Source organism: Ascidiella aspersa, chromosome 6 (genome assembly GCF_963924565.1).
Source record: "Ascidiella aspersa chromosome 6, kaAscAspe10.2, whole genome shotgun sequence".
In the NCBI taxonomy this organism is placed as follows: domain Eukaryota; kingdom Metazoa; phylum Chordata; class Ascidiacea; order Phlebobranchia; family Ascidiidae; genus Ascidiella; species Ascidiella aspersa.
This window is the reverse complement of record NC_139452.1, coordinates 8,384,559-8,397,860: the sequence shown is the minus strand read 5'-3', so window position 1 is coordinate 8,397,860 and position 13,302 is coordinate 8,384,559. Positions and strand designations below refer to the sequence as shown.

At 36.3% G+C, this 13,302-nt stretch overlaps 1 protein-coding gene across 1 annotated transcript; it reads right to left on the bottom strand.

Moving 5' to 3' along the window:
• Positions 1 to 7,015: 7,015 nt before the first annotated feature.
• Positions 7,016 to 11,177, bottom strand: LOC146139502 (retinol dehydrogenase 14-like). The gene is made up of 6 exons (XM_083391086.1): positions 10,966 to 11,177; positions 10,324 to 10,462; positions 9,832 to 9,941; positions 9,129 to 9,297; positions 8,123 to 8,345; positions 7,016 to 7,538 (listed from the first exon to the last, which is right to left on the bottom strand). Exons 1-6 carry the CDS (start codon positions 11,146 to 11,148, stop codon positions 7,439 to 7,441), a joined length of 924 nt encoding a protein of 307 aa, XP_083247212.1. The 5' UTR covers positions 11,149 to 11,177; the 3' UTR covers positions 7,016 to 7,438.
• Between the last annotated feature and the right edge of the window lie 2,125 nt (positions 11,178 to 13,302).

Here is a 13,302-nt window from a genome sequence, read left to right as displayed (position 1 = left end):
AGCGCTGGAAAAGCTTGCGAGACTGTTTTTCCAAAGAAAAAAAGAAAATAGATAATCAAAGAAAAAGTGGGTCAGGAGCTGTATCTAATTCAGTGTGGGAGCACTATAATTCTCTCACCTTTTTACTGGACCACCTTCGACACAAAATGTAAGACGACATGACTAATTTATTAATTAAATATAGGAAATATTTTGTAAATAAGTAACTTTTTGTAGAACTATTGGAAATGTCAGTTCCGCTGAAGAGCTATTTAATCCTACACAGGAACTAGATTTTACAAACACAGTGCTGTTGTATGTTTGTCCTTGAAACTCACATGTATCATTAATTGCATGAATAGAAAAAATACTTGATCATTTTTGCATGTTTAGATCAAATAGAATTAGAGCCTGTGGAAAATGAAGTGGTAGAAACTTTTGATAGTGAATCAGTCCACTCAGGACAATCACAATCTAGCAGTAAAAAAGAAAAACTTCAAATGGAACTGGATTTCAGGTCAGTTTATATAACAGTACATTCAATTTTAAGTTATTGATTCAGGAAAGATGTTTAATGCTTGGTTATTTCAGGAAACCATCTGTGGCATTTTCAAAGAAAACATGAAAACTATGGCTACAATACAGTCAAAACGGCCGTCGAATGAAGATGAATTTGATAGCTTTGGAAAGCTTGTCGCATTTAAACTAAGAAGCATGAGTCTTGCCAAAGCAAATGAGTCCACGACTAGTATTTTACAATTCTTATGTTCTCAATCTACAAGTGAAGAGCCTCAAGTGATTTCAAGCTAACAATCAAACTATTTTTTATAGTTTTTTATTTTATTTTTCATTCCATTCATTTTCAAGTTGTTCTTTTTTCAATACACAAAAAGTGAAATACTGCTCTGCTAGTATGAAGTGAAGGAAAAGAGAAATACCATAAGTAATTAGGTAAGAACATTACAAACGGTTAACCACTGCATTTTGCCATGACAATTTTCCAAAGTCTGAGATAAAAAAATCTTTAAAATTTTCACGGATAACATAAGCATCTTTTGAATACATATTGGAGCCGCAGCGTCCAAGCGAATGCAAATTGGTATGCTGTTGCAAGTTTGCACGCCACTCTCCCATAGTGATGTTACCCAGTTTATCCTCTTTATCAACATAAGATGGTGAACAATACATTCTTTCCTGGGGTAGCTGAAGTTTGTTTTTAATTTGGAGGTAATTATGTAAACAGCAAGCTGCTTTTGTAATCTTTATTTGGTTCTGCAATTATTGGTCTTCTAAAAAAAGCATTCTGTATTGAAGTTTTTCTGCCGCTAGATAGGAGTAGATAGCTGTTATGAACTAAAACGATGACGTAACACTTTTGTTTTTGTCCCCCAATTGGAGGTGCCTAGGGGTGCAGCCTCATAAACCTAAAAAAAAACATAAAAACCATAAAAACCAAAAAAATAGCGGCAAAAAACAAAATATGTCCCGAAAATCAATTTTCGGCCCATATAATTCGAGCAAAAACAAGATATGTCCCGAAAATAAATTTTCGGCCCATATATAATAAATTGAACTTCCGTAGATAATGCGTACGACCATGATATTATATTTAGGCCAGCTAACATGTTTAAAAATCAAATTTTATCATTCTCTTAAAATGGTTTAACGCCTATGATTTGCTATACTTTAGCCAACTTTTACTCGGTAGATTTTTACCATACCTTGGTCCGTGTAATCACTGTTAAAACACAATTTAAATCTGTAGTTTCGAGAAATATGCAAAACACTTTCATGTGCCTAATGCGCAACCTATTTAATCGAAAGTTTTGCTATTTGTTTAGGCCTGGTGCTGATATGTTGGTTAAGGCAACATGCACGACAGGTGTTAACAAAGAGGTCTACGTTACCAACAAATTTCGCATTTAAATTTACAGCGCGGTAAAATATGTCGTTTTGTAGCAGTAATAAGTTATTTTCCAAATGAAGCCTCTTTATGAAAGCCAAGTCGCACGCGCGAGTTATTCCACCAGTGACAATAAGAGGCGCAGCATGGTGTCTATCTTCGTGCTTCGCAAACTCAAAAAACGCTTATTGTTTTAACCTCTCCCCTTCCCCTCAAACCAAATGAAAAACAATTTATTTTCACCCTATTAATAAAAAAAACTACCCAAACCACAAAATCTCCAAACATTTTGATCATTGTTTTTATCTAAATTCGAAGTACAACTAACAGTTTTCTTATCAAATTGTGCCCGCATACCTACCTCAAAATGTGTGCACATTTTCACATTTTTATTTCAAAAAATTTTAATTAAAAAATGTGCACACATTATAAAAAAAGTGCGCATTGTTTTGCAGATTTTCGCGTACACTTTTTTGCGCACATTGTACAAAAAAACTTTTGTATCCCCGTCTCCTACATTCGGTATATTTAAATCGAGTTAACAGCAAATCGTGAATTTATTCCTGTCTTAGCTGAAATTACGGAACTAAATTTAACTTTCACATAACATTTCCTCCTTTCATTCTCTGCGTAGCGAAACAAAATATCACGAGGGTCGAGCGAGAGGAAAATATATCCCTCGACAAGCCTGTTACGTGTTTATCAACACTTAAACACCCAAATTAATTAATTGCCATAAGCCAAATCTTAGAGTTCATTAAGTTATCTTACGAATTTTTAAATAGGGCTTTAGATTACGCGTTTCAGCTTTCGTTTGCCAAATATGTTCTTCAGTTACATAATATCATATTCGATGATGGAAAGTTTTCCGTATTGTTGTGTGTAAAATTCCTATGTTTTTCTGCTTCAGTTCGCCTCGTTTCAAACTTGACATGTAACCTTTAATCTCGTAATCTATAACTGTCAGTCTTGCAGGCGGTGTTCTCACGTTCTGCAACACAAGCCACTTGTTTTGCTGGCGTCTGATTCCCGCTACAATTTGGCCTTATAATGGCCGCTGTAATGCCTAAGCCATGTTTTAGAGTGCCGGCCAGTCTTATTGGCGAAATATGACGTAACTTTCGTGTTCTTTTTCTTCCTACGTATTGGCTATATACATGTCGTTTCTTAGCGGCTTTGAGCTTTTCTCTAGAGAAGTCTTGCGAAGTTTTAGCCGACAGTCGCTGCAATAGGCGATGGCAGTCTGTCTCACATTAATTTGAAAATAACGTTCACTAATGCTATTTGATAACGTTTTAATTCGTTGTAACAATATACTTTTGATTGGAATTTTAGTTGTGGTTATGACAGGTAGCATATCTGACCAGAAACCTTTGCAAACAACAAGAACTCGCGCGGTTGCGACCCGCCGGGCAACTGTATGGGGTCAGGGGCCAGGCCCCAGTGCACAGGTCGCGGTGGGGGCGCAACAAAGCCCCTACAAAATATCCTATTCTTCTTTGTTACGGTAAAGTTCACGTTTGGCTGTGCTCGGCTGCTGCACAACAACCTCATTTACACGTTACATGATGTCATCTAATAACGTCTGGCTGATTTAAGGTCACACATAAACCGCGCCAATTTAATTATTGAGAAAGCTGAACTGGTCGGGTTATGGTTGACTGCCGGACCATAACCCGCAGGGCAGAGGCGTAGCTACGGAGTCGGTTAGGTACATATATCCCCAAGCGTCACGGTATAGGGGCGCCAAATAAGGCTTACAAATGCCAAAATAAGACTGCTCCTTCTTTAAAAACAGTTGTTTTATTAAAATTTGATTTTTCCCCTATGAAGTAAGGTATATTATGTTAATCTAATAGAAAATGTGGTTAAACATGGAGGAAGGGCGAAAATTTAATAGTTTGCCCCCCAAATACCTGGCTACGCCTCTGACCCAGGGTTAATATTACCTACTTATTTGCGCTCTCCAATCAGCACTAACCCAAACAAAATAACATTTGCCAAAGACATTGCACACCGTCTGCGAATTTTCGTTCTACCATTTGTTTTTCGCCAAAGACTATAAACTTGCCTTTTTATGTCTTAGCGTAGCGTTTACATAGTTATTGTATGAAACTCACAACGTTCTGACTTAACGTTTGCAAATAAAGTGTTTGCTGTTTAATTGTAACTAGAAAACATTTCGTACTAATTAAATTTAAGAACAGAAATTATTTCTGTTTAGTTTAGACAAACTTCAAATATAAATAATAAGAAGAAACAAAACGCATTCTACAGCAAACTACATTCGGTATATTTAAACTGAGTTGTTCATAAATCATAAATATTTATCCTGCAAAAGCTGAAAGTACGAAGCATAATTAACCTAAATTGAGTCAACACACAGGCGCGTTAGGGTTGACAAATATGAAGTTTGTCTTCCACAGAATAGCGTCTCATTTCATTCTCTGCCGAAGGGAACAAAATATTCGAAAAAATATATCCCTCGACAAGCCCATACAAAATATATTATCCCTCTTTGTTATAGTAAGGTTCACGTTCGGCTGTGCTTGGCTGCTACACAAGGCTCAGCAACTTCAATTGTAGCGTGACTGAACAGGTCGGGTTGCGTTCGACTGCCGCACAATAACTCAGGGATGATATTAACTACTAATTTGCGCTCTCCTTTTCACATGAGCGTAAAACACTAAAAACCGGGACTGGAAGTTCTTCAGAATTTTACCATACCTTGGTCCGTGTAATCACGGCTAAAGCACAATTTAAATCTGTAGTTTCGAGAAATATGCAAAACACTTTCATGTGCCTAATGCGCAACCTACTTAATCGAAAGTTTTGCTAGTTGTTTAGGCCTGGTGTTGATATGTTGGTTAAGGCAACATGCACGACAGGTGTTAACAAAGAGGTCTACGTTACCACCATATTTCGCATTTAAATTTACAGCGGTAAAATATGTCGTTTTGTAGCAGCAATAATTTATTTTCCAAATGTAGCCTCTTTATGAAAGCCAAGTCGCACGCGCGAGTTATTTCACCGGTGACAATAAGAGGCGCAGCATGGTGTCTGTCGCTTCGTGCATCGCAAACTCAACAAAGCAAGCAAATATGAACGCATCCTGTACTGACGTTTTTCAACCGCAAGATGGGAGTCGATAACAACAGAGAGCTAAAACGATGACGTCACAATATTTTAGGTTTTTTGACAATTTTACTCGATAATGTTTTACCCTGGCTTGGTCCGCACAATTACTGTTAAAATAGACTTTAAATCTGTTGTTCGAGCAATATGCAAAACTCTTTTATGAGCCTAATACTCAAAAAAAAAAAAAAATTTTTTTGTCAAAAAAAAAAAATGTTGTCAATTTAAATCAAATAAACGCAGTGTTCTTAAGATTTATTTTGTATGACGCCATGCTATAACGTAGCTTCGTAACATCTTCCCTAATAATGTATTCAACTTTTTGTTTTGCTTGCTGCGGCCCTTATATAATTTTAATTTGTTTAGGCCTGGTGTTGATATGTTTGATTAAAGTAACATGCGCAACAGGTGCAAATAGAGAGGTGTACACTGCCACCAGATTTCGCATTTATATTTGCGGCAGTAAAATATGTTGTTTTGTAAGAGTAGTAAGTTATTTTACTAAGGAAAGCTTCTTTCTTAAATGTAAGTCGCACGCGCCCAGTTTTACTAACGCAGCCAGTTCGAAAAATGAACGTTGGCATCCCTGCTGTACCTCATTGTCCTGCGCGTGCAACGTTTTTGTTCGAAGTGGCTTGCCTAGTAAAACTAGGCGCATGCGACTTGCCTTTCATAAAGAGGCCTATCTAAGTAAAAAAACCTATTGCTCTTACAACACAAAATATTTTACCACCGCAAATTTAAATGCGAATCCTTGAGGCAGTGGACACATTTCTGTTAGCACCTGTTGTAATTGTTGCACCATTTAAATATTTCAACACCAGGCCTAAACAAATATAATTATACATGGGCCGCAACAACAAAAAGCTTAAGTTTAACGCATTCTTAACGACGACGTTACAGAGCTACGTCATAACATGGCGTCATAAATAAATAAATATTGCGTTTATTGGATTTAAATTGGAAAAACTTTCAATATAAAAGGTGGCTTATTAGGCACATAAACGTGTTTGCATATTGCTCATAATTACAGATTTAAACTCTGTTTCAACAGTGATTGCTCAGACCAAGACATGGTAAAAATTTACCCAGTAAAAGTTGGAAAAAGTATAACAAACCATAGACGTTATAAATCATTTAGAGAGAATGAACATATTTGCTTTTTAAACATGCTAGCTGACCAAAATGTAATAACATGGCCGTAAGCATAATCTACGTAAATTTTTATTGATCAAATATATGTTTCGATCATTTCCCAAAATCTACGCCATATTCCCAAAATCTACGTCATATTTTTTCCCTTTCGCTTCAAAGCCATAAGTTATATATAATTACACACAACTTATAATTGTGTGTTGATATGTTGGATTGGAGTAACATACCAGAACAGGTGCAAATAACAAATATTCTCCTAATACGATTTTTTCAAATATTCTCCAAATCGCATTTCATCGTATTGTCGGGGTAATACACAAAGAGGTAAGGCCGTGAATAAAGTTTCACCCACCGTACAATTAACGGAGGGAAGCATTGCGAGTAGAAATGTTCAAAGCAGAATATCGGCGACTCATTTATAATGCTTGCTTTCAATGCGGCGTCAGCTTTTTTTCGGGCGACCAATTACATCGCGATAAGCTTCGCCTAATAATCAAGTGTCAATAGGGTGTATTTACTGCCGCAAATTTAAATGCGAAATCTTAAGGCAGTCTACGCCTCTCTGTTAGCACCTGTTGTGCATCTTGCTCCAACCAGCATACCAACATCAGACCTAAACATCTAGCAAAACTTTCGATTTAATATTTTAACTCGGGCCCTACCTCAAAGTGGCGGCACCGGCTCCCTTTGGGAGAATGGTCGTCCTGAGGTCTGGGCTCGAATACTTTTACCGACACTTCAGGTATTCCTGACCTACTTTTGGGTCAATGGGAAGAACAAGCCACTTCACCTTCATCTTTTACTTTACTTTACACTTACTGTTTTTACTTTCTTTTAGGCATTGTACCAATTTCAAAATTGTTCTTTACTTGCAAAGTAAAAGGGTAAATTAAACACATTGAAAGTTATTATGGAACAACGTTAAGCGGGATTGAAGAAAACTGGCTAAACGTCAATGGAATAAAACGACATTTGAAGCGCAATTAAAAGTTCCTTAGTTAAACACAGGAATAGTTACAGTAGGTATCGTGCACGCAGTAATTTATGCTGTAAAATGCCAAAAAAATTAAAGCGCAACACAAGAAAAATTGAACTTGGCGTGTTGAAAAAGAAAAAAGGCAAAACAAACGTTTTCGCGGCGACACAAACGCTAAGCGTAAGGTTACAGTGCATAATTTTTTTTTTTGAAACTTAAAGTATACAAAAATAAAGCTGGAACTTAAGGTTGACAAACACTGGGCTACAGCAACGTGCGTTTTGGGGCAACTACTGATCGAGTTTGGTCATTTCCATGCTGACACGCCACAGTTTTTCAGCGTCGTCGTCGTTTCGTGCAGCAGCCGCTTCTTGTGTTTCCCGACAGTCGCTAGAAAAGAAAGAAGGGGAAATTGAAGTGGTTGGTTGGCCAATGCCATAAAAGTTTATTATTGAACCCTTAACAGCTTTAGTATTCGGGCGATCTTGTGTTTAGGCAATGGATATTAAACCATGTTATTATATTACCAACCCTGATGAGTGATGGCTAAAACACTTTACATCAGGCCCGCACAACATTTTAATGCCACCCACGGTGGTGTACAAGCAGAAAATTGTAGAAGTCGAATTACGGAATGTTGCAGGCAGTGGTGGCTGTTGACCCGCTTGCTGTCCTCTGAGCATACGTAGCTCAGTCGACAGAGCGCCTGGAATTGTTAAAGTATCGATAGGACGCAAGTATCAATGTTTCCGATCCTCGGACAATTTCTAACCCTGTGGCATCCAACGAATAGCGATACCATAACTTGGTATCGGGCATCGTATCCGATATTATCGGACACGCTTAACACTAATATATCCGACGAGTACCAAAACTACAACTTGGTATCGGACATCTCAACGCTATGGCATCCGACGAGTACCGATAGCTCGACGCGATCAGATACTAAACGAACATTGCCCATACAAACACACCTGAAGTACTTTCCCGACACGTCGCTCAGTTCCGGTGCCACGGCGCAGTAGATGCTGGTCTGAGCCCCGTGCACCGGCGTCTTGATGCCCAGCAAGCTTTTGACTCCTGGCAGCATTGCCAGGCGGAACACGGTCCTGTAGAGAAAGGCGCCCGACTGCATGTGACGGCCCAATTCAGTTTGGACCACTCCGGGGTGCACCGAGTTGACGGTCACACCGCTTCCTGTGGAAATACCGAAAAACGGGCGTATAGTTTTTTTTTTTAATTTTCATCACTCGCCTTCTTACAAAACACACACAATACAAAATAGTTAAAAATATGTTTTTTAGAAACATTTATTTAACACACAACTGAAATATGCACATAACATAAATTCAAAGACTTTGGAAAAAAACATAAGGTTGTTTAATACACAAATCAATTTATGAGTTTTAAGAATTTAAGGGCATTTAACGTGCAACGTATTTATTTGATTTGCAAGCCTTTGTGATTTTAGGTAGAGATATTTTGGATTGTTAATTTACTATTTTCTAAGTTTAGGCTTTAGGTTAAACCAATTAAAGGTAAAAACAACTAAGTTGATTAAAAATTATGGCTCAAATGTCCACGTCAGTTTGGCACCGATACTACCCTAGTATCGGACTGGCAGCAAAATTACAACGTAATACCAGGTACCCGATAAAATTTGACATCTCTTAAATGGGTAAACTTACTTACCATAATAATATTGGAAAGCCGATGTTTCTCGTTACCTAATGCTAAGTATACAACCTTAAGACCTGAAACATTCGGCCCCCAGTTTTGGGTTAAACGGTTGATAATGATACAGTCCCACTTCTAGTACAGTACAGTTTTTGCTTAAAAACGAATGAATAATTTCAATTTTTATGTATGTATTTTATTACTTTTTGTAGCTTGATTTGCCAAATTAGACTCATCTCTAGTAAACAGCCTTAGTCCTACAGTACCCTTAATACAGCCCTGCCTATTAGTATCGTGTGTTACCTTGCAGCAGCTTGCTTAGATGTCGGGCGAAGAGCAGGTTGGCAAGTTTGCTTTGGCGATATACGTCGAAAGCGTCGTACGACTTTTCGTTGTTCAAATCCTTCCAATTCATCTTTCCTCTTGTGTGGGCAATCGACGACAGGACCACAATGCGGCTCGGCGCACTTTTCTGTCAGTTTAGGAAAAATACCTTGCGTTAAGGCCCGTTCGCACAGCAGCTGAGTTGAGCATAGCATAATTTGCTTTTCGTTTATATTGCCACGCTTTGCTAAACTTAAGCCCCGCTTAGCTAGAAAAAGTGACGGTTTAAAGCGATTTTGACACTTTGCTTGACTGCCATTAAAGCGTGAAAGTGATTTGCTTTGACTTTTGCGACAACAAAATCAATCACAGCGTGATTTTGGGCAATTATATTTTTATATTGGCATACCAATTACCAATGTTGATTGACAAACTTACCATGGCTTTAAAGAGTTTTTTGCTAAGTTATAAAGTTTACTTGTTCATAAATAAATAATGTAATTGTCAGTTTAAAAACCAAAAAAAAAGAATAAATAATTGCTTTTGGTGATAATATTTATGAGACTTTAAAATGTAAAGATAAATATTTTATGAAACACCCGGTGCCTTCAAAAGCGCACAAAGCTATTCAGAACAAAAACATATTTACACACATGCAGTGTAGCATTAAACATGGTTATACCTTAATTAAATCAAGCAATAAGTTAGTCAAAAGAAAGTGACCCAGATGATTGACTCCAAACTGTGTTTCAAAACCATCATCAGTTTTCCCTTGAGGACACATCATTACTCCTGTTACAAAAATTGTGTACACTTTTGTGGATAAAATCTATTATTGCATATATATATATACATATATATATATATTATTGTTTATCTTAAAGCTACCTCCATTGAAATTTGATACAAAACTCGTCAGTTGACAAAATCAACATTGAAAACACCCACCCTTTTCTATTTTAAATTTATTAAAAAAGTTTCAACAACAAATATGTCTGGTAAAGTCAAAGTGCACTTAGAGCAGTATACCAATTTCATATAACAGTATCTAAAATCTCTGTATTTATACAAGTAAATATTGTATTGAAAACTTATTTAATTTCTACTTTTATACACTCAGACAGAATAACTTCTCTTTTAGAGCACTTGAAGTTTAATTCAATTTTTTTTTTACCTGCATTGTTTATGAGAATGTCGAGCCTTTCTTCATTTGCATTGACATCGGCAGCAAAGTTTCGAATTGATTCCAAAGAATTCAAGTCCAAAATTTTGACAACAGCTTTCGATGGGTCACACTTTGCTTCTTCCACAACCTGTTTAAAGGTCAAAAACAATTTTAAACTTCATTCCCAGCACTAGCTGCAAATTTTTATTAATAGATCAATTAATGTAGGGAAAAACATTAACTGTTAAAGGAAGTCGCAAATGATTACTTGTGTTGTTGTCTTATATCAATGTTTCCAAACCGTTTTTCACTGTTACCCAAAAACAAAGCGTAAGTACAACAGCAAAGCTTTGGCCACCCAATTCTCTTCAAAGAACTTTTCATAAACGAACATTACATTTAGCATTAACCAGTTTGAATTTAATTTATATAAGCCACATCTCTGTATTGCTTTCAAATTATTTTTAAATTTAGGAAAATCTTTTTTTTTGTTGGTGACCCATTTTGGGTTGTCACCCATAGGTTGAGCAATACTGTCTTATATCCTATTTATTAACAAAACATAAGAGCATGTCAGAGGTTTGGGAACTACTGGTATAAACAGTCTAGACACCAAGGGTGATTAAAAACTATTTGCTGCAAAAATAAAACCTTTTCTTGAGCTGCCTGTGCTCTTTCAGCATTTCGACATGCCAGAATAATTCTCGCGCCCCTCTTCGCCAAATCAATTGCAGTTTCCAAACCAATACCGGAATTTGCTCCAGTAATTAAAACTGTCTTCCCAGTCAGTTTGACGTCACAGTCAACCCAACTTCCTTTGGCGCTTTGTGTCATGATTTGTAATTTATTTAAATATTTTGTACTAGTCTAAAAATATAAAAAAGAAATGAACAACATTATTTATGACAAATAATATGTTAACATGTACAGTGAAAAAACACAAGTGATTATCTATTAAGTAAGTAAAAAACAAGAAAAACGCAGCATGTACAAAAAGGCACTTTAGTATTCTACAAAATGGTTTCTTAATATTTATTTGTCACATACAAAAACTAAACAAAGTTAAATAGTGGATGAGATAGAACAGATAGATAGATTTTATTTTTTTGGAACCGAAACAACTAGAACACAGTACAAAGTTACAAGGAAAATTTCAGTTGTTTGTTCCAGGATGCAGTGAAAGACCGTAAGGTACATTGAGTCAACTGAGAACAGACAACTATTTATTAAGGAATTAGTGTGCACACCTAAATAGTTGTAGGTTACCAAACTCAGGTGTGCATAAAATTAGTTGCACGACAAAAAATGCCACGAAATGCAGACCGGATAATTACTAAATGTTTATCTGACCAAACTCATACACTGTTAAACAACTCTCGGCGCTCTTTCACTATTGTACGTAAAAATTATAAAAAAAAAAACTTTCTTCAAATGCCGCATACCACAACACATATTGTTTGGGTTAGGGTGCGGGTTAGCATTTGGTTGAGGGTGGGTCAAGTTATTATTAATAATAAACATAATATTACTTGACCCACCCTCACCCAAACGCTAATCCGCACCCTAACCCAAACAATATGCATTGTGGTATGCAGTATTATTATTTTGTTTTGTTTTTTGCATAACTTTTCATGTACATAAGTGAAAGAGCACCCAACTCTCTTGAACATGTTTCAAAGCCAAATAAATATCCAACCTGCAAGAATATTATAACATTAATGCATCTACCCAGGCAAATATTAAAGTACAAGGTACAATACTTATAGTACTATAAAAGCATAAAGTGTTTAGGGAATGTTTGCTTTAGGAGTCAAAGCAAAGGCATGTTTGCTTAGCATGTTTACCTAAGTAGTTTACAAGCTATGGGTCCTTGCCCTTTAACCTACTGTAGGACATCTATATTTTTGTAAAAGGAACATTGCAGGAACATTGTCTATTATTATTTTATTTTTTTTTTATTTTTAGCGCTATGAAATTCCATTTCTAAAGTAGATAAAAAATTTGCCTTGCCAATCGCACAGCCTTTTATCATTTTATGTGAGTAAATATTGTTACTGCTGGGATACGGGCTAAAAGTTATTTAGTTAGCTGCAATTTCTTGAGACTGCCCTAGCCGGATAATGTATGGGACCAAAGTTTGTTTTAGTTGAACTTTTATTGTTTATTTAATAGAAAAACATTCTAATTGACACTTCTTTTAGACTCCAATCTCTGGTTGTGTGACTAACGCGCGGGCCAACCACAATAGGCTTGGTTGTTTAAAATTGTATTAGTTAATAAAGAAACGACCAGTTTTCAACTATTGATCAGTGGAACAATTTATCATAAAGCAGATGCCACTCACATATCAGCGCAGGCTGAAACAGTGACACTAGAGTGAGATTAACATTGCTTTGATAATTAATGAAAAGGAAATTTGACTAGCTGGTATCACATAATACTCTGCATATTACAGCTAGGGTTCCTCTTCGGAAATGTTTCGACGGGAAATTCCCGGGATTTCCTGCGAATTAAGGATCCCGAATCCCGGGAATTTTTTTCTTAATCCCGGTTATTTGGCAACATAGCAAAACTTAAAAAAAATTGTCGTTTTTGACTAATATAAAGAAAAAAAATATTACCAACCCTGTTAAAGTCGTTGCTTTAGTTGCTTTATTTGTGCTTACCAGCAGCAAAACTTAATTAAATTTATTCTACCAAAAGAAAAGCCGCTATTTTTAAATAAAAACAAATAAGAGTGCAGCTTTTAATACATGAAGGTCTTGTAAGATTGCAGAAGCAAGACTACAGAACATAAATGAGCTTAATTAAATTTTGGAGCTAATATAAAATAATTTTAAACGTCATAATGACGTAATTTTAGGTATAATTTTTTCGTCGTGCATCCCGGGAATTTTCATTTTTCAATCCCGTTTTCCGGGAGTGAAAAAATCCAGGAAAAAGAGGAACCCTAATTACAGCCAATGCAGACTGTGAAAGAGCGTCTAA